Raw genomic sequence first — 24,217 nt, 5'->3', positions numbered from 1 at the left:
GTTGTTCTTTGTTACAGGAGTCAAATATTTTGAGTCCAATACAGGATGGGACCAAAAAACCCCAGATAGACAGCAATAAAAGCAATAACTACAATATCGTTAAAGAGGTCAGTATATCAAAAAACTTTCCTTGACATGCTTATTTGATAAGTAAATTCAGCAATTCTTTTGAAAGAATGTATTTTTGTTTGGTTTTGCATGACGTGACTGGTTCTTGGCCTGCATGCTGATTTGTTTGTTTGTTTATTTATAGATTTTGATTCGACTCAGCAAACTCTGTGTTCAGAATAAGAAGTGTCGGAATCAACAGCAGCGATTGCTGAAAAACATGGGTGCCCACTTGGTAGTCTTGGACCTCCTGCAGATACCCTATGAAAAGGTTATTCTTGTAATTGTATTGGTAAAGAAAATGAACTCAGTGAAGGGGAAGGCATCAAGAGGTCCAAGAATCGATATGAATTCTTTTTTTTTTACGCTATTCTATCAACTATGGTACAAACTTGGAATGATGATGCCATTTTCTACCTTACAGCTGATGGATTTGGGCCTGTGTTTATATGTGGCTGCCTGCATAGAACAGACTTTATTAAAAATTTAAATGTTTACTGCCTCAGGTACCTGGATGTCACTGTGGTATTATCCCATTCCTGAGATAGGCAAACCTTAGATCTGCAGTCACTGCAGAGCAAGAAGTCTTGATTTAATAGAGCTCCTAGCAGGGTATCTGAATTTCACTCGTGTGAGTGCTATCATAGATACATAAGATGGACATAAAGCTTTCAAGGATCAAGTCTGAAATAATTTCTTTGTTTCTGTGGTGGAAGCCTCCAACCTAGTTACATTTGCAAGTTTTTCAGAGCATAACATGATTTTGTAATGATTTAGTGGCAATGGACGTGCAAGTGAATGATCTAGATGGCCTTTAAAGAGCACATCTTTCTAGATCTTCCAGGAAGCATTAAGAAGAGATAAAAACTCTTCTGGGCTATGTTTTCTTGAGTGTTATACTCTAATGTTGTAATGTAGACACTGGGTTCAGCTATCTGCACTAAAATAATGCTTCTCTCTATAGGTGGTTCATCAAATCACAGAATACTGTATGAGAGGAATATAAAATGGGGATGAAACTAGACATACATTTGTGGGGGAGTACGTGTAAGAACATACATATTTGTGTAGGAGGACACACACAGGCACACATACATCAGATTGTGTGTAATTATATAAAAGCCAAAGTATTTCAAAGGCTTAAAATCAATGCAGGCTGAAGAGTGGGGTTTTTTTTTTGAAAATCAAGCCACTTAGGACTTTTTTGAACTAGGAAATTATAACTGTGCAAAAGGAAATATTACTTTGAGTTTGTTCTCTGACCTGAGACTCCCTATGGCCAGGCCAGTTCAGAGTAAGATACAGCCAAAGTAAGTTTAGGTACACCCAGCTCATTTTGTTTGTCTTTCTGCAGAGCGATGAGAAGATGAATGAAGTTATGAATCTAGCCCACACTTTCCTTCAGAATTTCTGTCGAGGAAATCCTCAGAATCAAGTTCTCCTCCACAAAAATCTCAACTTGTTCTTAACTCCAGGGGTAAGTATTTCATTTTAAGGAGGATATTACAACTCAAAGTAAATCTGGGCTTGTTGAAAAGTGACAGGGCTAAATAAAGAGTTTCATTAAATTGTGCCCTCTGCCTTCTCTTCTCTTTTCTGTCCTTGTCTTTTCTCCCTTATTGTCTTCTTTTTTCTCTTCTGTCTTTCTTCTTTATCATTTGCTTTTCATGTCATTGTTTTTAATGTTGCCATTTTAAAATCTTACCTGTGGAGTTTACAGGAAGCATCTATGAACATGTATCATATCATGACATCACGTTGAGCTTGACTCTGACTTTATGCATCACTAACACACAGACTATAAGTAAAGGTAGAAGATGCTGTGACTATGCTGTCAGGAAACTTGTGTGACAGTAGAATCTGATGATACTTCTTACTGATGATGTTGATTCAATTAATCTAAAATTTGATCTTTTATTAAGTCATTGTCTTTACAATAAACCTCTGTCGCTATCTCTTTGTATATATCTGTGCTTATAGATCTATTTACATAGAATGACACCTTGCTCAGTGGTAGATCTACTGAGCAAAACATGCTTTTATTAGGAGGAGTGTGAATAGTAGGATTGTAGACCCCTAGGCTGTGTACTTTAGGAAGCATTACTTGTGTTATTTATGCTCTTTTTGTCAAGTTAAAGGTGCTGAGCTGACCAGAGTGGCTAGTGCCCAGACTCCATCCTATCCAACAATGACACTTAAGTGCCAAGTATGGAGCCTGCTTGCACTTTCATTTCTGTTCTTTTGAAGTTCATCTTCTTATCATCTTATTGTGCTGTTGATCACACTGTGGAACAAACTTGGTGTGAATTCCAGATGACATGAAACAGAAGGGTATACTCCAGGAGCACACCTGACCCTCATGAGCCTTTAGTCCAGGGGATCAAAATAGAGCAAGTCTGAAGCAAAAGAACCAAGAATGCATGAAGTCTGGATGCTGGGTCCTCAGCAGCATCCCTTTCTTGCTGCAGGTCTCTTCCTCTTTTACTGTGCTACTCACTGAGAGAAACATAACCTTAGGTTCCCTCTGTAGTTAATGTGGAAGGAGATGTTCTCTGGGAGAGTGTTTAGACTGCATGTGCAGTCATTTGCTTGCTGGAAATGTCTGCCTCTGTCAGCCATAGAATGAGCCAGAGGTAGATAATCATCTTACTTGGTCGCCTCAATGCAAAGTCTGATGATGAGTCGGACGAATGTGGTCTCAGTTGTCTTGTATACAACAGCCCCTACAGAGTGCTGGAGCAGCATGGTGTGTGTATAAGTGCCCGTTATGTGGTCACAGATTCTGTTTGTGTCCACTTTAGGACAATTTTGTGCTCACAGGAAAGTGTTGAGGAACCCCACCATAAATGAAAGCTGGTCTCCAAGTTCACTGCTTAATCACTGGGCTGGCACACATCAGACCTTTCCAGCTTCCCTTTTACCAGCGTGCTTCTCTCTGGGCCAGAGTCCCGTCAATCTTTGAATCTCAAAACAAATCTGCTCTTACAAGGCTGCTTTGATTCTGTTTAGCTCCTGGAAGCTGAAACCATGCGGCACATCTTCATGAACAATTACCTGCTGTGCAATGAGATCAGTGAGAGGGTGGTGCAGCACTTCGTGCACTGCATCGAGACCCACGGCCGGCACGTGGAGTACCTGCGCTTCCTGCAGACCATCGTCAAGGCTGACGGCAAGTACGTCAAGAAGTGCCAGGACATGGTGATGACAGAGGTGAGTGAAGGGTTAATCACTGTGTTCATCACCCATCTGAGGTTGCCTTTTCTGCTGTTGATAGCAATGGGCTATCATGGCATCTTCGCTTTAGGATTTTAAACGGCATCGCAAATAATGAATATTTTAGCAGACGTTTTGGGGAGTTTAATCTAATTTTGTAAGGCCATCTGTATAACTACCAGGAAGAAAACGTGTGTTAGCATGGTGATGGAGAGATGTCTATTTCTGGATGATGCAGCATGGAAATATCAGTTACATAAACCTTCTTTTTCCTGTGCTGTAATATAGGATCCCATTTACGCACCAGACTTTCATGCTCTGGCACAGTTTTGCCATACAAGAGGCTCTTCCCTCTCTGGATCTGTCTAAATAGTGTTGTAGACCATTTTTAAAGCATGTAACCATGTAAAAATTCTAGTTACTACTTTCTGCTCTTGTTTCTTCTGTTCCAGAGCATTTTTGTGAGAATCAGTAGAGCTACTCTAGTTTTGACTAGCTAAGAGTCTCACCCAGTAAATTCCACAGAGTGGCTTGTGGATGAATCTATGTCAATAAAGTCACTAGGAAAATACCTAATTGACTTCTCTGCAATTAAGTTTTGATATATAGTGTGCATGATAAATGAATCTGAGTGATTTGTCAAGTCTTCAACTTGCAGACACTGGTGTGTTTTACTATAATTATGTTAGTTCAATGAGATTAATAAGTGGGAGATTAATAAATTGAGTATAGAGAAAAGCCCAGGTAGGATCAGAGTCCAAGGAACATTCTTCTTTATTTTACAAAGTGATTTTTTTTTATGTTTTAGAGACATCTTCACAAAGAAAACAGAGGTAAGCTTTAGTTGTGGACCAAAATTTCAGCAGGTTTTAGTTTTGTTCGTACCACAGCAACGAAGAAGAAAAACTTCTAATTAAGGAAATAAAGCTTCAGCCTACATGGATAACCTTTAATGGAATCCACCTCAACCTTTTCAATTTGACTGAAGTATTTTAACATGCAACATCAATTACAAGCCTTTGATTTACATACTTCAAACTGTTCTTGTTCTTTTCTGTATTTTGAGTTTTTCTTCTTCTGTCACAGCTTCCTGTAGGTTTTTACTTCTTCATCAAACAAAATTTTTAGATTTTTCCTCCATTTAAATAGATTTTGTTACTGGCCTTTAATAGCACAAAGGTAAATTGTCATATTACGTTTTCAAGCTGACTGCATGGTGAAAATCAAAATGAACTCAGATGTGACATTTACATCATGAGTCCTGCAGGAATCTGCTGGGGGGAGGGAGCACCCCTATTTTGATGAAAGAGGGTAAGATGATGATCTGTTTCAAAAACATGTAGGAAGTTACAGGTGAGTGATTAAAATTTGTTAGAAAAGGTTGCTAATAGTGAAATTGGAATGGCATTTGAATGGCAATCCAATGTAAAGGGACAGTGTAGCCAAATGGTTGGAACTTGCCTTAGAGTCAGGACAGTTTCTCAGTAGATTGAGATGTCCTTTGTGACCATAAACAAGTGGTGTAACTTCTCCTGTGCCTCCAGATGGGGCATGTAAGCAATTTACCACAAGACAAGCTGGAGTAGGAGTGTGCAGCATGTCTCAACTACTCCTGTGTTTTCTTTTACCCACAGGAAGTATATTGTAGCTCATTCCTGTTTACTGGGAGTAAGGGATAAACTGATCATATTTACATGTTTTGGAAAGAGCAGACAGATGAAGGAGCAGCATTGCCAAAGTACTTCCAGAAAGTGTGTTGAGCATTCCCAGTCTGGTTTATTCACTAGTTTTCCTATCCTTGGTCCCCATGTCTGTAGAGTGCTAGTAATAATGTTTACTGACCTCAGAGGTTCCTTAGGGCACTTTTTCTCATTAGAAACATGCCTGGAGGTTCCTGGAAGAGCAGTACCTGTCAGTGCAATCTACTACAAAAGGGAAGGCAGAATTTACTTTTAAACTAGATCAATGTGGTAACAGAATTTTCTATTATCTATAGTATTCTGGAGTGATACATTGCAGAGCATCAGCAACTGCTCCAGTACTGACCAACCTTCATTATACTTCCACAGAGTTTTACTTTATGAGTTTATATTTAGTGGAAGACAATGCTGCTGGATTTTTTTGCTGGTTTGGTTTTGTTTTGTTTTCCCATCACTAAGCCCATGATGCTCAGTGAGAACTTTGGTTAGCACTGGATCCTTCTTTTCCATTTCTATTTCTAAAGGGACATAATTATTTGGATGGACTTTGCAAACCACATTTAAAAGTGGATAACATGGGGAAAGAGGATGACCTCCTCTTCTGTCCTTGCATGTACAGCCTTTTCGTTGTCTCCCTTCTTCTGCTGGTGCAACATGGTCTGCTTCTGTTTGAGGTTCCTCACAGTATGTAGGAAGCATACCATGCAGCATCATGTTTTACAAGTTCACTATCTCCTGGTATTTCTTCCTTATTCATCAGCAATATGTGCATGAAAGGGTTAGGGCTCTGTTTGACTTGATATGATAAAATATCAGGTAATACTGGTACAGATTAGGTCTCAGTTTTAATGTAAGAGTGTAACTCTGAAGGAACCTGGAAAGAGTCATCTTCCTTCTCCTCTGTGCTGAGTGTACACAAGGGGGAAGTAACTATGGGAACGTGGTGAACAACTTCATAGAAAAGGACAGAGTATGTACCTTCCCAGAGGGCTTGGTGTGGATATAGTTTATCATTTTATATGTGAAATGTCCTAGCAGTATAGTATTCCAGACGTTAGTATTAAAAAGTTAGGTCAATTTTCCAACATTTTGGATATTCATGTTTCTCCCTCCCCTTTGTTCTTTTTTTTGCCATCGAATGCAATTAAATGGATGGCATCTGTGTCCCTGTCCTGTCTCCTTCCCCCTTCTCAAGTTCTCAAGCACATGTCCATTTAAAAACTTTGTTTCTGTATGGTGGGTTGTCCAGAAAAATGTCTATTTTGAAAAGTCACGACTAGAAACATTTTAGAAACCCAAAGATAAATGAGAAATGTTAATTCAGTCTTTCTTGCAATTCCTAATTCACTCCATCCAATTGTCAAAGTAAAAATAAGCAAGAAACAGGAGCTTCTTTTCACCTGCACTGAGAGTGCATTATGCTTAGGAGGAAAGGGATGGAGAGAAGACAGTACTACTGTCCTGTCCCAGCTCCACTTGAGCTTGCAGACAGCACCGGCAGTATGTGTGTTCACTGGATGGGGGGTTCAAAAGAGGGTTAGAGCAAAACTTTTCTGTGAGATCTGCTGAGCTGGGGCTGCCAGCATCCGCCTCCACTCTGGATCCTCTTGAGATGAGCAGTGCACTTGTAGCAAAATCAAATATTTATCCCATACACTAGTTTTCTGTTAAATGGAAGTGCTGGCATGGCACTGACAATGTCAAGACCCACCTGCCAAATTTGCACAGGTTAGGAAGCTGTCCTTTGTTTCCAGAGCTGAGCAAGGGCACAGAAGAGGTTTGTTAAATTCTGGGTGAGCCACAGGCTTTTTTGTGTGTCAGCACCAGCGATTTAATCTCTCTACATCTCAAATCCCCACCTATAAAAGAAGGATAATAATGCCTCTTTTAAACCTTTAAGGTCATCGAGACCAAAACGACTTGCAGTGCAGGGTGCTTAAAACTGTGTGATATCTTTTCCAGCTGATAAACGGTGGTGAAGATGTGTTGATCTTCTACAACGACAGGGCATCCTTCCCAGTCCTGCTGCAGATGATGTGTTCAGAGCGAGACCGAGCAGACGACAGTGGGCCCTTGGCCTATCACATCACTCTGGTGGAACTGCTGGCAGCTTGCACAGAAGGAAAGAATGTGTACACAGAGATCAAGTGCAACTCACTCCTGCCACTGGATGACATCGTGAGAGTAGTGACCCATGATGACTGCATACCTGAGGTAAGACTGACTGAATGAGGAAGCAGAGTTACCAGTTTTAGAAACTCAGAAGATGTTTTGTTGTTTATGATATACTGACAAGTTGAATGTTTGCACAGAAACCAGGCTGGAAACAGATGGTGTTGAAGATGAATAAGTGATAAAGGATAGCTAGTGTTTTCTTAAACAAGATTTCATGTCCCTTATGCTTTTGATTGTCAACTTTTTGGGGCAGACGCCTGGTTTTCCTTTCCTGTGTTTGTCCAGCCACTAGTTTAATGCTTTGATAACTTCTAGTTGTAGCTGCCTAGATGCAGCTGAGTGATTTGTCAAGCCAACATTTTGCCACTTCTTCAATTTGTTGGAAAGGATGGGTAACATCCTGACCATGCTGAAGACAGTGGGAGTTTTGGGTAAAGTCTCGTTTTACTAAATTCAACTGGAGTCAAATAAATGTTGTCATTCACTGCATATCAAGGCCCAATTCTGCATCTACTACTGGTCATGCTTCAGTAAGACTGTGATACCTCACATGGACCAGAAGAAGCACCAAACCTGATGTGATTAAAAGAAATCTTTTCATAGTTTTTGCAAGGAGCTTGCTCAGGTCCTATCTACCTGCAGGCTATCTGGTGGAAAAATATGGCTCCTATTAACAGAACTGGGATCTGCAGGAGTAAAGACTCCCTCTGTGCTGTGAAGAAGTCCCCTTCTGATCAACTGATCTTAAAAAGAAAAATGTTTACTCAAGAGTGCCTCCTAACATTAATTTCAACAGATGCTAATTTTAAAAAGCCCAAACAAATTAAACCTAAAAGTCTGACACAAGTTTTCTCCTGACTGCATTAAACGCATGCAATTATCTTCTCTCCTTTGGCTGTGACAAGAAGTTTTCAGTGTATCTGTGTACATTTCTGTTTAAGCTCTACATTTCAGGCACTGGCTGTGCATTTTTATGATGTGCACACACAGACTCGTAGTGCAGGAGAGGAGTGAGAGCACAGTCCTCCTGTTAAGCCTTGTGCTGCTGTTGCTGCAGTCCCTGTGCTGCACAACCATTTAGGTCTGAGTTACACTCATCCCCAATGCAGGCCCTCCTTTAGGATGGTGGGAGTACAGGTACTACAGTCCTAGCTCTGTGAAAGAATTTTTTAAAAAAATATTTGGCAAACCTATCGTAGAATCACTTTAGTTGGAAAAGACTTTTAAGATCATTGAGTCCAACCATTAACCCTACTCTAACAAGTCCTCCTCTAAGCCATATACCCAAGCACCACATCTACACAGCTTTTAAACATATCCAGGGATGGTGATTCAACCACACCCCCCTGGGCAGCCTGTTCCAATGCCTGACAACCCTTTCAGTGAAAAAGTTCTTCCTAATGTCCAGCCTAAACCTTCCCTGGAGCAGCTTAAGGCCATTCCCTCTTTCTATCACTAGTTATTTGTGATATTTGTCCTGAAAGTATCCTTTCAGGACGTTACAGAGAGCAAGAAGGTCTCCCCTCAGCCTCCTCTTCTCCAGGCTAAACAACCCCAGTTCCCTCAGCCACCCCTCGCCTGACTTGTTCTCTAGGCCCTTCACCAACTTAGTTGCTCTTTTTGGACTCGCTCCAGCACCTCAATGTCCTTCTTGTATTGAGGTGCCCCTGTCACAAGGCATCAACCCAGAGCAGCTGAACTAGCAAGTGCAGGGTTGTCCTGCATCTTGACAGCTGCTGGCTTTGGAGCGATGCCTTTGTTAGTCTTATTATCATTTAAATATTATATTTATTAGTGGTTTGTTTTGTGGGAGTTTTGCCACGAGAATCAGAATGTTGGAAAAAACTTTCCATTTTTCTTCATGTGATCTTTCAGTAAGTACATTAATGTATTTCTTGCCATGCTTCTTAAATGTTCAGAACTGAACACATGCATTATTTATTAGTGTTCTTTGGTACTTGAAGGATTATCTTTATTGTTCAATATTTTTGCAGATAGAAAAATGTCATGTTCATGGTTTTTACTGGTTCCATTCCATACTGTTTGTGTTTTTGCTGCTCCTGCAGGTGAAGATTGCCTATGTGAATTTTGTTAACCACTGTTACGTGGACACTGAGGTGGAAATGAAAGAAATCTATGCCAGTAACCATATTTGGAAGTTATTTGAAAACTTCCTTGTTGATATGGCAAGGGTAAGTTTCCTGAGATATTAAATATTGCAGTATGGTCGTGGATGGCAACTGAACTGGCAACAACTTTTTTTTAGTGACCTTCTTTTATGTTACTGTTTCTCATTTGGTTGCTTTTGTTTTTTAACAGTCATTTCTAGGTTCTTTATCATCATTTAACCTGCTAATTACTAGCAGTCTGCTCTTTCTAAAAGTGCATCATGGAACCCATGCTCCTTTCTCTTGCAGAAAAATAAATTGGGTGGATGTATGGGGTTGAGAGACTGTGCACATCTTCTGGAGTATATGTTACACATCATTATGGTAGTGATGAGGAAAAAACCTCACATCTGCAATCTTCTTGCTTTACTCTGTTATTACAGTGTGGATCAGGGATGAAGGGATCCTTTGGCTTGTGTTGCTTCTTGACTCTCACTTTGGCTTGTTTTTGTCTTATACTCTACTGTCACTGATTAAGTTTCAAAGTCAGAAGTTGAATTAAGCTTCCTTTCCTTGATATTTTGGAGGCAGAAACCAAAGGAAATCTTATAACTTGTAGAAGGATAAAATGCAATAGTAGAGCCATGAGGGGAAGCCAGCATGACATAATGGTAACTTTTCCTGGTAACAGGTTAAGGCAGGGATGTTTGTGCTCTGTTTTTTTGGCAATAGCCATTTTCAGCAGTGATGAGACCTCTACAAACCCTGTTTTCCTGCTTTTTGTCTTGTCTCCGTTCTACAGTGAGAGCCTTTCTGAACAGACCAAGCTCATCTGAAAATTCAGATCAGAAACCTCCTTGGAGGGGGATTCTGATTTTTGACCTTGTTGGTTTTACCCTGAAAAGTATTTTCTTCTGTTCAATTCCCTTTCTGGGTTGCCCTTTCCTGATGTGTCCTGACCCTCCAAATGGACTGCCCTCTCTAGACCTTGAACGTGACCAGTTTTCTTTGCCCTTGGGCTAGAAGCAGAGGTGTATAAAGAGGGCTTTGCCCACCTTTCATGAGCCTGGTGACAAACTGTGCTGTGCCAAACGATGCAGAGTTGTCCTGATGCTAGTGACCACTGAGCTTTGTCTCACATACCCTTCTCATAAGAGAAATGAGACTTCAGGCCTTCAGGTGTGAAGAGTGAGTGTGTTATTAATGCTATATTTTGTGTGCCTGTGTTGTTGGCACCAAATGGCAAAATACAGGTTTATTTTACTCTCCTGTAAGCCCTCAGGGCAGATGCCTTTTAATTTCCTGGTTAACAGCTAAAAGAACTGAAACAACATGTCATAAGTGCTCAGGCCTGTCCTGTTCTTCAGCCAGCTCCCTGTGGGTAGTCATTTCTTCCAGGTTATTGGGTGTATTTGTTCAGGTTTGGTTTTCTGGGGCCTAGACAGAGCCCATGTGTTATAAGTACATCAGTGTTGTGTAGCTATCAGGACAGTTAGAATGCTGTCAGCCTCATGAAAGATGTTACAATAGCTTTCAAAGCATTTAGAAAAAGAGCCCTTTGATCCTCTGTGTTCCAGTGAGCTTAAAGGGATGATTTTGCATGGGGGAAGGGGAAATGCTTTTCTTTTAGCAGCTACAAATGCCTGTCAGTGGGTGAGTTTGTGAGTCTGAGCGTTATTAGAGAGCTATAAGGTGAAAGAGGGAAAGTGTTATCTTCAAGTTGGAATCCTTTCTTTTTTATTAAAAAAAAAAAGTCCTTGTTTTTCTTATGTTTGGGGAATTGAGGAAGGAAATATTTAGTCCCCAGCTGTCATTCTATTTCAACACGCTGCATTGCAAAGCTGGCATGAGGCAGATTCATGTATAAATTCAGTTTGCCAAAAGCAGTTGTGCTGTCAGAGACACCCCCTTCCTGCAGTTTCTGCCAACCTACTTTCTCCTGTGCTTGACTTCAAGCGTTGGGTGCTGCTGAAGGAGAGGCTTCCCTTTCCTGTGGGTGGCCTAGCCTGTAAGCCAGCAGCTGGATTCTGAGCAGGATTAAAGAAAGAGCCAGGATCTGACAGCTGGAAAAAGTCATCCTGGCTTTCTCTCCAGAATTTCACAAGTGTTATTCATGTGAGTTGCAGTCCCAAAGCCTCTTAAGGGGTTTTTAAACACTGCTTTCTCAATCCTCATCTCCATTTCATGCATTTCACGTTTTTTCTTCCACGGGGAAACATCTTTCAGTCCCCAAAGGGCAGAGGGATAAGAACAAATGAGAGGATTTCCAAATTCCTTCTGTGCTGGGGATTTCTCAGACCGGTATTAGAGCAGAGTGGCATCCCCACATATGGCTGCACTTTTTTAGTCAAGCAAAGGGGAAAGCTTAAAAGTGTTTTGGAATGTAGTTTTGGTGATTTCTGGGTTCACCATCCCAGCACTGCACAGCTCCCTGTCTTGCCATCGGGGTTGCAAGTGCTGAGCCTCAGAGCTGCTGGTTCCAGCCCAAACTGGCATGCAAATTAATTAAAAGCAGAACTTCAAGAAGGTTTTGAGTTTGGGATTTGGTCGTTGTTGGGTTTGGTGTGTGTGTTTTTGTTTGTTTGTTTTGTTTTGTTTATTTCTTAAGTTTTGATTATTAACTGAATCTGTTACCTCCATGAGGACTGGGGTTGAGGGTAGTGTCATACTTTTCCCAGAATCAAAGGGCTGAAGAGTTTGCTGTTTCAGTTCAGTCACTGTTGCTTCTCTGACCCAAATCTTCCCTTTTCTGGGTGTTGTGGTTTAACTCCAGCCAGCAGGTAGGCACCATGCAGCCGCTCACTACGTGGGGGCATGACCTATCTGACACACTTTAGAAAAGCAGAGAAGTCAGTCTCCTCAAGATGTCTTTTTCTGTAGGTACCAATGTTATTTTTGGTTATACCTCTGCTTACCATATGACAATGCTTGTGTGTTATACTCAAAATGCTTTTGTGTGAGCTGTACCTTCCCCTAAACATGGGTGCTTTTGTCCAGGCATGACTGAACTTAGCCCTCTGTGGAGATTCAGGTGCCCTGGATTTTCTTTCTGCTTCTGTCACCAGCTTTTCTCTGTGACCTTAAGCAATTCACTCAGCTTCTCTGAACTTGAGTTCCCCATCCATAAAGTGATGTAGTTTCTAAGTATGAACCACTCAGGTTGATGACTGTGTGTTAAATGCTCAGATAGTAATGAGAAGGCTACACCAGAAGTCTATATACAAAATAAATCCTGCTTCTGCATAGATTCCTTAGAACATTAGAGTAGACTGTGGCTTCCACAGGTGGAAGAGAGAACAGCTTTGCCTTACATTTCTTGTTAAACATGACTAGAACTGCTTATTTAAAGGCTGTGGAAGAGGTAGTATGACTATAGTCTGTACTCCTTATTTGTCAGGTCTTGCCTTTCTCACTGTGTTTGTCTCTCTGTAGGCTCCTTTTAGTACTGTTTATGCTGACATATACAAAATCAACATGACTCTGCATAGATCTTCACAAATGTTGAAAAGAAATAAATGAAGTACTGAAGGATGCAATCCACCCCATTATTTTTGCCTGTTCTTTAAGCATGACATCTTTGTGTACCACCAAACTTTTAGTGTTTTACCAAAGGGTGTCTTCAGGAATCTTTTATACAAATCTTCCCATATCCTCTCATGATTTAATCATCCTTCCATGCTCCAGAGTTGTCCCAGTACCATCCATTCTCTTCTTTCATTGTTTTTAGCTTGTCTTTCATATTTTCCCCATGTGGCTTTCCTAAGTAATGCTGCCTGTCTTAGTTTACAATACTAAAAGCTGTTGGTATCGACTGTGCTATTTCCTTTCTTGCCCTCTTCTTTTTAACTTTTTTTCCTACAGATGAGCCCCATTTGTGGTGATTGATTGTAGGGAGAAGTTAAACATTACATGAAATCTTTCTAACCCAAGGTGCTTATTCCTTATGTGTCTCTAAAGCCTCTTCCATCCAGCCCCACAATGGGAGGAAAGGCCTCTTTTCTTCTTGAATCTGTCTAAATGTGTAAGTGGCATGAAATGTGCTGATGTGGGGGGATCTTTTTTTCACAATGTGGGAAAGACTAGACAATCAGAAAGAGCTTGTTCAGAAGAGAAGGGTATTCAAAAGACAACATGGACCTCCAAGAAGAAAGAGAAGCTATCACAAATACAGCTTGAACTGTAAGACAGTTTATTGGTGATAGATTTTTGCATAAAAAAATAATTTGGCTTTCTATTAAGAAATACAACTGTTTTAATAAGTACAAAATAATAAAACTTGCTTATTTAAAAGAACTGAATCTGATTGTTTCCTCCTTCTCTGTAGGTTTGTAACACTACCACAGATCGTAAACACGCAGACACATCCCTGGAGAAATATGTCACTGAGCCTGTCATGAGCATTGTGAGTGGCTTCTTCAATTCACCATTTTCAGACAACAGCACCAGTCTCCAGGTAAGGAAGAGAGACACAGACAAACATGTAATTCGGACCATTAATGAGATACTTTCTGATACACAGATAGGAATTCTGTATCTTTACATCCTCCTGTCGTTTCTCAGTCCCCTCACATGACAGGGACTAGCAGCTTAATTCCTTTTATAAAACACCTAGCCTTAATTTTTATCACTTACAGCTCTGAACAAGCAGACAGCTCAGTATGGTCAGATTTACTCCTGGCTCTTATGATTTCATTGGAGGGGGTGTCCTTGCAGAGTAATGGTCTGTTTGTATTTACATGAGAAAAAGGCTGTGTCCTGTGACAAAGGGGACAGGTACCTGAGAACTAGGAAGACTCCTCCATCCTGGTGCTCTGTGCTGTGTTTGCTAGCTATCAGTGGTAATCTGAGGAAAAATTGCATGATTTGGCCTTTTTAGAGGTGCAACATTGATTTCTATTCCCTCCAGAGAAGCAATGAGAATTTAATGGAGTTCTAACTTGAGTCTATAAGCAAAAAAGCCCTTGCATGTGGCTTATGTTGTGTCAAACCCTAGGGCAGTTGTGAGGAGACTCTAAAGGATAAAATTCCATGTTTATCTTTTTGTTTTCAGACACACCAGCCTGTTTTTATTCAGCTGCTGCAGTCTGCTTTTAGGATTTACAACTGTACCTGGCCAAACCCAACGCAGAAGGCCTCAGTGGAGTCATGTATCAAGACTTTGGCTGAAGTGGGTAGGTGCCAGGCTTTTCTTTCATTATTTTTCTGTGTTTTAATATCAGACTTTCTTGAGGTTGAACAGTTTTCAATCTAACTCTACCACTCTGAAATTGTGACAGTGATGATTTCAGGAATCCCACTTTCTGAAGCTAAATTCTTCCTGCTTTTGTAACCCATTCACTTGTTGCACAATTGCTATGCATTGCTACTGTCAGAGAATACTCATCATTTTTCCTCTCACTTCCTGGGAGATGCATTTATATTTGTCAGTCAGAGTCCTGAGCTTGTCCAGGTATTGTCCTGTCAGGGAGGTGGGGATGGAAACCACAACTGTGCCTCTTCTTAGCTCCTCTGCTTACTCCTCACCATCATTGCTGTAACACAGTCAGCCTTGTCAGGGGAATATTGCCTTTCACTGACACTGAGACCAAATTCAGTCCTCAGGGCAGCTGATAAGTTACATGCTTTCAAATACGTTCAAACACCATGTTAAAGTGGAATATTTAAGACTCCTTAGCCTAAAATAAAAGAGATTCTTCACCAGTGCATAATGAAGACTGGCGAAAGTTCATTCCTAAGTTAAATTTCTGTGAACATGATTTAAAATTTTCCTGTCATGATAAACAAAAGGATTATTCAGTATAATTTTTAAAAGCCATCCATAGAATCATAGACTGGTTTGGGTTGGAAGAGAGATTAAAAATCATCTAGTTCCAACCCTGCTGCCATGGGCAGGGACACCTCCCATTAGGCCAGGTTGCACAAGGTCCCATCCAACCTGGTCATTCTGATTATTTGTAGAATAAGGTTCTGCTCAGCATGAATGAAAACTGAGTAGAGGCAGGGATATATACATAGAAACTGGCTAAACTCTATTGTTGATGCAATTTTTTAAAAGTCCTAGTAAATAAAGATGAAACGATATGAGAGGGTCCCTTAACCATCTGTGGCATTGTAACAGTCGACTCTAAATTTAGATTTTGGAAGAGCTTTACAGGAGTATTTTTTAACATTTTAGCCAAAACCTCTCATTAACATTTTGCGTGAATGAAAATAAGCAGTTACCTAAAAACTCAGCAAGCTTCAGTTGCTTTATTTGTTGTGGAAATGATTTAATTATGGACCCTTCTGGCAAGAAAACTTTGGAAGTTGAAGACATTTGGTTTCCTTTATGCTGCAGCTACTACAGTCCCAGATAAAGCTCTAGTCCTACAAGTCCTTGTTTGTGTGTTTAACACTTACCTTGCTGCTCTTCTCTGGCAGTTCTGGAAAGAGTGATCAATAAATTACTTCCTTTGGGAGGGTGGGGAAAGGAGGAGGTAGGGCAGGTGAGAGTGGTTTTGAGCCCTGTTTGTGCTTCTAGACAGCTCAGTGTCTTAATTTCTGTTAGAACTACACCTCAAATCAAGTTCTACCTCAGAGAGGTCTCTGTGTTATCTCACTGAGATAGGGGTAACTGGAGACACCCAAACATAGAGACAACCAAGCTGAAGGATTGTTTGGGTGTTTTTTGGGTTTTGTGCTGTTGTATGGGTCCAACCTTCTTGTTACTCTGGCTTCTTGCCCATGGGACCCCAGCCATGCCTTGGACACTCTCACGTGTGGCAGAATGGAGCTGAGCTGCTGGTGAGGGACATCACCCCGTGTCCTCCTCTGGAACTTCCCTGCAGCAGCAGCAGGGCAGGGAGGCTGCAGATCACCTGGGGGTGCTGTTATGCCCCCTGAAAGTATGTGTGAGCATGCACATGGCTGATTTCCTTGTCCACAGCATAATTATTTTCAAGGATTCATCACTAATACCAATATCAAACATGGTAGAATTGCACCCTGTTGAGTTAGCAAATCGCCACACATTTTCATTTGGTGTTTATTTTGGCAGTGCAGAAGGGGAGCATAAGGGAACAGAGAGGGGAATTTCCCCAAAGAGCAAGTTAGCTGGAGAAGAAGTGGAAGCAGAGCTTTTAACAACCCCCCCTGTGTGGTTTTTAACAGACATCCCTGCAAAGGTTTGGCTGGCTAGCAGGGATTTTAACCACTAGTGATACTCAGTGTTTTTAGGCACGGTGCCAAACATGTCCTGCCTGGGCTAATTGAGTAGGGCTGCTCTGCTCTGCTGAAAGCCTTGGAAAAACTGGCCCAGCTGGGAGTACCAGAGGCATTTAAAATCGAGGCACTTTGGAGTTATTAATTCAATTTTGAGTTATTAATTCAATATCAATTAGAGTGCGTGCCCGGTGCCGTTCTCTGTCAGGTGTTCCACCACACAGAACGGTGCCTCTCTTTGAGAAGGCAGAGGTTTCTTCCATCATACAAACAGAGCAGCCTTTTCTTTCCCCTCTTTTGCTGCCTCTGTCTGTGGACTAGGTTTGGATTTTGGCTACAATCTGTGAGCATCCTTATGCCTTTTTTTTTTTGCCTTTTTTTTTTTTTTTTTTTGACTTGAGAGTCTGACAGCTTTAATGTTTGGGCCTTCATGTTTCACAGCAGGGTTTAAAAAAAAAGGTCTAAGAAGATTTTGTCTGTATCAGAGAGATAGAGTGTTGGATAGAATTACAGCAGGGACCAAAGACTTGATGGAAAATAAGTGCAGTTTAGAGTTAAAAGAAGAACCAGGATTTTTTTTTTTTTCTGTGTGTGTGGTAGCCCTGGATTTAGACGTGACTCTCAGGAGGAAGAAAGATCATACACAGATTTCCCAGGATATCAAAGATCCATATAATAATGCACTTTTAAATACCCATTTCTGAGCAAGTTTAAGCAACATCCATGCTGCTGAGTGCTTACTAGTTTGTTGCTGGCAGGTGGATGTAAGTATAGCCTCAAGAGCTTAAGATCACTACATATGTCTTCTTATGAACACTGCAAGAATGTGCATTATCTTCCAGGTCAACAAAAGGATACGTTGCAGGAGCTAATTTCTTATAAGCTTGGTACTTCAACTCCACTTGACCACTAGGGAGAAACTTTATAAGCTTTTCAAGCTTAATTTGCTGCTTTGTCTCCAGGCGGTTGTCTGCCTCCAGTTCAGCAAGCATAGAGCCTTTCTTCTTCTTTTCAGCAGACCCCTCTGTGGCTCCAAGAGATTTGGGACACAAAGATACCAATAGGCATGAGGTTTTTATTGCCCAGTACACTTTTGGCTACCTGGTGTGAATAGAAACATGAAATAATATGTCTGTTAATAATAGTGTCTTGTTCAGAAGGAGTTTATCACAGTAACGAAAATTAACACATTATAAATACATCACTTTTGCCTTTTCTCTATCATTACATAGGACTGAGCTTTTTGTCTGAAAATATAGTCCAAATAAATGATCAGAACAGCTCCAAGCTCACATGTAAAACAGCTAGAAATGAAAAATGTTTAAGAGGTCCCCTGGGCTTTGTGAAAACAGAGGAACTAAGACATCTGACAGCTTATTTCAAATTAATTCATTATCAAAAGACTTTCAGTTCCTATGTCTTATAATCTTTGCAGGACTGAGAAGGGTGGAGGCTAGTTTCAACATTTGCATTCTAAACCATCTGCATGGTCTACATGTCTTTCCATGTCGTAAAACTGGGGAATAACACCCATCCTCACAACAAAAGATCTGCATTGTGTATCCTAAATTGTATTGGAGCAGGGTCTTTCTCCCAGGGCTGACCAATCTTTCAGGGCCCGTGCAGATAACAGTCTTTGCTTCTTAATTAAATGATGATTCTTTTATCTTCACCCCTGATAATTCTTATATCTTCACCCCTGAACATCAGATTTCTTTTCTGTTACAAGGTGAATCTAGCTGTATTGTACTCCTGTCTCTGTGGCATCCATTAGCCATCTCCCTTATGGTTTTGTGTTTTTACAAATTGCATCTTCCCTCTGATACTGTGGGTGTATCCCAGGGATGTACTATGAGTATGGCTGTGCTGTTTACCACCAAAAATAAATTAATTGGGATTTCCCAGGTAAGGGAACAGTGGCAGAGAGGAACCTGCATTTTGATAGAGTATTTCTCTTGGCAGACCCTTGCAAAAAAAAAAAAAAATCTGTTAGCAAGCTAAATTACATAAAGTATTATCAGATTAGGATGCTGTGCAGGAGAAGCAAAAGGAGAAGACTTGTTTCTCTCCTACAAAAGTGGAGGTGAATCCTGTCAGACTGCTATTTTGTAAGTTCAAAAGGGGAACAGGTACAGAGGAAGTACTACTGGGATGGGCAGGGGAAAGTGGAACTCTGTTACAGGAAAGGCTTACAGGAGCCCCACAGCTTTTGCCCAGCAAAACAAAGGCCTGTGTTCTTGCTCTTTAAAAGTACTTGGGAAGATAAATGGTCACAAAGAAGAGACATTTAAGCTAAAGGACAGTGCTGACCTAAAAACAAATGGATGTAATTTACACTAGGTTGTAAATAACCTAAATAAACTTAGACTGTAAATCAGAGGTTTGGAGCCAACTTTGGAAGGATGTCCTTGGTCAAGAGGCCAAGAGAAAAGGGAAGCAGGAGGGACTGCAGAAAAGCTAGCTTTATTTCAAATGGGGCTTGATGTGTTTTTCAGAAGATACTAAAGAACATGGCTTGTCTGTAATGGAGAGCAGATGGTCTGAAGGAGCAGTGAAGTCCTTACTAGTTGTGTATTTAATCCCCAATTTCAGCTACCAATACACTTTTGTGCAAAATCAAAAAAAAAAAAAACCTCTTGTGGTGTTTCTTGACCATGCTCCTATGTCCTCTAAAGCCCTTTTCTTTTCCCTGAAAAATTACAAACAGGAAACAATATATATATCTAGGCTACATTTTATTGGTTCTCTGGAATTATTGTGCATATTTTAATGTCCATATGGATGGACTCTGCTATAATTTTTTTTTCAGCCCTGAAGATACTTCATTTTGCTTCCCATTTGAGTTTGAAATCTTTCTTTTCTATTTTATAAAAAGCTAGACCTTCATTTTCAATTTTTAGTTCAAATAAAATAATTATCCTGTTGTTACTTTTTTGACAGCAAGAAGAATACATATCAGATGAAGCCCATATTTTATTCCTTTTTAACTGTTTGTGTTCCCCTAATTGCAAGAAAAATTCAATGATGATCTTTTTACAGACTGATAAATATTTTAGTGTAGGTTTTCTGTTGGGGAAAAAACATCCAAGTGAAGAGTACAAGATTGGCAGGTTTGTGTCTTGTCTACACGCTGCTTTTATTTCCCTTAAAAAGACTGTTGCTAGCATCAGTGTCTCTCCATCCAAATGCATTTGCTAAGAAGTCAGTAAATGATTAAGGAGCTGGAGGGACCAATTTATGGAGCAAAATTAATTGAGCTAAATATGCATTGCTCTGTTAAGTGACAACTGGGAGGTGTGGGAGAAGATGCTGTTGCTCATCACGCTCCTCCTTGAGGCTCTCTGAGGGGTGAGATGCCTGTCTGTACCCCAGAAGGCCCACACCAGAGATGGGTTAGGGTGGTGCTAATAAGCATACTGAATAGCTGTGAACCCACGGAACGTTAGGGGTTGGAAGGGACCTCTGGAGGTCATCTGGCCCAACTGCCCTGCTAGAGCAGGATGTCCTATATCAGGTCACACAGGAACGTGACCAGGCTGGTTTTGAATGTCTCCAGAGGAGACTCCACAGCCTCTGTGGGCAGCTTGTTCCAGTGCCCTGTCACCCTCCCAGTGACAATGTTTTTCCTTATGTTTAGCTGAGACCTCCTATGATCCAGCTTGTACCCATTGCCCCTTGTCCTATCACTGATGTCACTGAGAAGAGCCTGGCTCCATCCTCCTGACACTTGCCCTTTACATATTTATAGACATTAATGAGGTCACCCCTCAATCTCCTTTCCTCCAGGCTAAAGACCCAGCTCTCTCAGCCTTTCCTCATAAGGGAGATGCTTCACTCCCTCCATCATCTTAGTGGCTCTGCATTGAGCTCTCTCCAGTAGCTCCCTGTCTTTCTTGAACTGGGGTGCCCAGAACTGGATACATTCCTCAAGGTAGGGCCTCACTAGGGCAGAGTAGAGGGGGAGGAGAACCTCCCTCCACCTGCTGGCCACAGTCTTCTTAATGCACCCCAGGATGCCATTGGCCTTCTTGGCTGTGAGGGCACATTTTTGGCTCATGGCCATCCTCTTGTCCACCATGACTCCTAGATCTTTTTCCACAGAGCTGCTCTCCAACACCTCAGTCCCCAACCTGTACTGATCCATGGGGTTGTTCTTCCCCAGATTCAGTACTTTATACTTGCTTTTGTTGAACTTCATTAAGTTTCTACCTGCCCAGCTTCCCAGCCAGTTCAGGTCACGCTGGATGGCAGCACGGCCTTCTGGCATGTCAGCCACTCCTCCCAGTTTTGTATCATCAGTTTTGTATCATCATTTTCTGAGGGTACACTCTATCACTTCATCATTGTTGAATGTGTTGAACAGCACTGGACCCAGAACTGACCCTTGGGGGACACCACTAGCCACAGGCCTCCAACTAGACTCTGCTCCACTGATCACAACTCTCTGGGCTCTGTCCTTCAGCCCATTTCCAGTCCACCTCACCACACAACCATCCAATCTGCACTTGTCAAGCTTGGCTGTGAGGATACCATGGCAAACAGTATGGGAAGCTTTGCTGAAGTTGAGATATACCACATCCACTGCCCTCCCCTCATCTATCCCCCTAGTCGTGCCACCATAAAAGGCTATCAAATTAGTCAAGCATGACTTCCCTTTGTTGAATCCATGTTGACTACTTGTGATAAGCCTCCTTTCCTCAACATGCTTTGAGATGGTGGCAAAAACACGCTGTTCCATCACCTTTCCAGGAATGTAGGTGAGGCTGACTGGCCTATAGTTACTTGGGTCCTCCTTCTTGCCCTTTTTGAAGGTATATTCTTCAGTTTTGTATATGCTGCAAAAGGTAATGGAGTGAAATTTAAAATGGGGGAGCTCTAGGTGGGTATATATTACAAGGAGAGCAGCAAGCTTCCTTACAGCAAGATAGATGACTCTGAAGAATGAGCCTCCAGGGAAAATTACAGGCAAGGGCCACTTCCTGGAAATCCTTAGGACTAAATTGATCCTAAGACTCAGGTAGGCAGTAAAGTGAAAGGACAGTGCTTCAGCAAGCAGTCCTGAAATAGGTCCTTTAACTTTCAATTTCTGTGCTGCTCTGAAGGGAACAACATGGAGGTAATTTAACAAAACCCATCTCAGCCCATTCCAGCCCTGCTCTTAGCAGCTGGGCTGTGCTCTTGGGACTTTGGTGGAGTCAAGCCCAATCATAGAGAGCAGCTTATCTTTTAGCTGTTTGATTCTCTGCATTAATGTTGCCCTTTTCTTTTGAGTTCCCATCTCAAAGTACTTTTTCAGTGTCTGAGCAGTAAATGAGAGGAAAGCTGCTGGTGTGCTGGATGCACACAGAGCCACCCAGCAGAGGGCAGGACGTTCTGCTGTCACCTGGCTGAGTTTGCAGGGCTGTGTTGGGCCATTTCCACAGGTACCATTTGCTTCCTTCTCTTGGCTCACCCGTGGCTGTTGCTGACAGCACAGTTGTGAGAAGCACACTGAGGGGTAGTTGTGCAAAGGATTTCCCAGCAAATTGCTTTTGTCTGCCATGGCAAAATAGTGTAGTGTATTTAGGGTGTAATTAGCCCTGTGCCGGGTGCCCTAGGTAGGAACTGGGCAGTATGCCCTGCACTGCCAGGCAGAGTTTACCTTAGCTGAAGACACATTCTGGTTCATCCTGGTAAGCATCCTGCTTGACACCTATGGTACCACTTGACATAGAGCCACCTAGCATGCTCTTTTTGCAGAGTTCATTAATCAGGTGAAAGACAAAATTTTACCTCCTCTTGGCTCCTTTGTCTATCAACTCTAACCCTACTTTGCAAGTTTGAGTGCTGTCCAAAAGGATTTCTAAGTGGAACAAAAATAAACATGCTCTTAAATATTTTATGCCCGTACTTTAAGAGAGATTGACACATTTTGAAGAGGAAAGCAGCCTACAACACCTAAATTAGAAATAAATATTTATGTTCACATTTGTTCATCAGCTTTCCAAAATGTAAAAATATGTTTCATGTTGTTTTAAATAATGAAATGTGAAACAAATGAAAGATAAACTTTCTACAAGCTGCAAAGAAATAAGAAAACAAAGGCTTTGTTTATAGCTTAGACTTCAACAGTGCCCTTTGACAACCAATACAAATCTTAATTACAAATGGAATTATACATATAAGAACTGTTCAAAACAAAGGAGTATTTTTTTCCTCTCTATCTCTGATTTTCTTTGTGATAGTTTTAATTAGCTGCAACTCTTTGAACAATCATAGTCCTTGACTGCTCCTCAGACAATGATGGAAGTTGTTAACTTCAAATGGCATCTATAGGACTGCAGAAGTCTGGATTTTCCTCTAAACAGCATACTCCCCATTGCTAAATTTATTCCTGGATATATCAGGTTTCTGCATACATGCCACTTAATTGAGAAGTGAGCACTGTCCAATAACATTCCAATGATTGACATTAGGACACAATAAATTGGATTAATGGGCTTCAGCACCCTACCCACCCTGGCAGAACGTTAATGGACTTCTGTAATAAAGTAAGCAGCAACAGGGCAAATGTGTTTTGAAAAATAACCCAGTCAAATAATGTGGAAAAACAATAATTAGAAATAATGGCCAGCCATACGTGGTGTTTTCCTCATGACAATCAGGGATCTTGCCTTGAAAACAAATGGAGAGTGGAAAGGAAAAGTCAAGTGCCAGTGTGGACACTGCTGTACATCTGCTGCTGCTGCTTTGTGTGTGGTTGTGGGAAAATGTGCCTTCCTGGCCTGACCTAAGAATTATTACTTTTTTCATTCCCTATGGCAAACTGTTTAAAAGCAAGTGGCTACTAGAAATAGAGTAACACATCTCTCCTCCATCCCTGTTAAACAGCATAATCTGCAAATCTGCTCCTGTGGGCTTTGGTGCTCAGGCTGCTTGGGAAAGAAGGGCACTGGCTGATTTCACAAGTCCAGGACTTTGAGTTCTAAGAGCTGGGAAAGAGGAGTGGAATATTTTTGATACCATGGAAGGTGTGTGTGTGTTAGTGCAGAGTGGTGAGAAAGGCCCCAGTTGTGCCCAGCTGTAGTATGTGCCCAACTGTTGTGCCACGTGTGTAACTGTCATAGGGGCTAATGCTTTGCAAATTCACCATTTCAGTCAGGAAAACTGAAAAATGAGTTATTATTAGTCATTGTTACAAATGAACTAGAACTGCTTCTCCCATTTTACTTCTAAGTTTTTATTAAACATGAACTGTGCCATGGAAATTAAGGGAAATGATGTAGAATACAAAGCCTAATCACTGGGATGTGACCTAATCTTTCAAGTTGAGATAGTGCTGCATCAGTCTCTTGGTTATTTGTTGAATTTGAGACAACTCATGCTGAGCCACAGAAGAATGTCACTCTGATCTCCAGTGGAACAGAGAGATGCAGCTAACTCAAAAGATTTTCGTGGAAGAGAGGGCAGATATCTTCTAACATTGTCTTTCAAACTTCCTTTTCAAACAACAGTTCAGGGTACAGTAGCAGTTTAACAGAGGTTTCATGCAAGTCTTTCCTCAGTTTTTTTTTTCTCTGATATTCTCTTTTGTCACTTCCTGCCCCTGAAGTCTAAGAAAAAAAAGAAAAGGGCATTTTTTAAACTACTGGTTAAATTTGCTTAACTATCAGTTAGACTATCACATTTATTAACTATCACAGAGTGGCAGGGATTAGAAGGGACCTCTGGAGA

At 41.2% G+C, this 24,217-nt stretch overlaps 1 protein-coding gene across 1 annotated transcript in view; it reads left to right on the top strand.

Annotated features, from left to right (window-relative positions):
- The window catches only part of ITPR2 (inositol 1,4,5-trisphosphate receptor, type 2), a gene marked incomplete at its 3' end in the record, with an annotated part of 60,360 nt that extends 45,885 nt beyond the window's left edge, over positions 1–14,475 (top strand). The window contains exons 18-25 of the mRNA XM_008945164.1: positions 18–107; positions 254–379; positions 1,463–1,585; positions 3,118–3,318; positions 6,984–7,235; positions 9,263–9,388; positions 13,629–13,757; positions 14,355–14,475. Coding sequence (XP_008943412.1) covers positions 18–107; positions 254–379; positions 1,463–1,585; positions 3,118–3,318; positions 6,984–7,235; positions 9,263–9,388; positions 13,629–13,757; positions 14,355–14,475 — 1,168 coding nt within the window. The remainder of the gene's footprint in view (positions 1–17; positions 108–253; positions 380–1,462; positions 1,586–3,117; positions 3,319–6,983; positions 7,236–9,262; positions 9,389–13,628; positions 13,758–14,354) is intronic.
- Positions 14,476–24,217: the final 9,742 nt, after the last annotated feature.

The sequence above is a fragment of the Merops nubicus genome, unplaced genomic scaffold, assembly GCF_000691845.1.
Source record: "Merops nubicus isolate BGI_N331 unplaced genomic scaffold, ASM69184v1 scaffold12228, whole genome shotgun sequence".
NCBI lineage: Eukaryota > Metazoa > Chordata > Aves > Coraciiformes > Meropidae > Merops > Merops nubicus.
The sequence above is the reverse complement of the archived record's forward strand: the minus strand, read 5'-3'. Positions and strand labels throughout refer to the sequence as shown.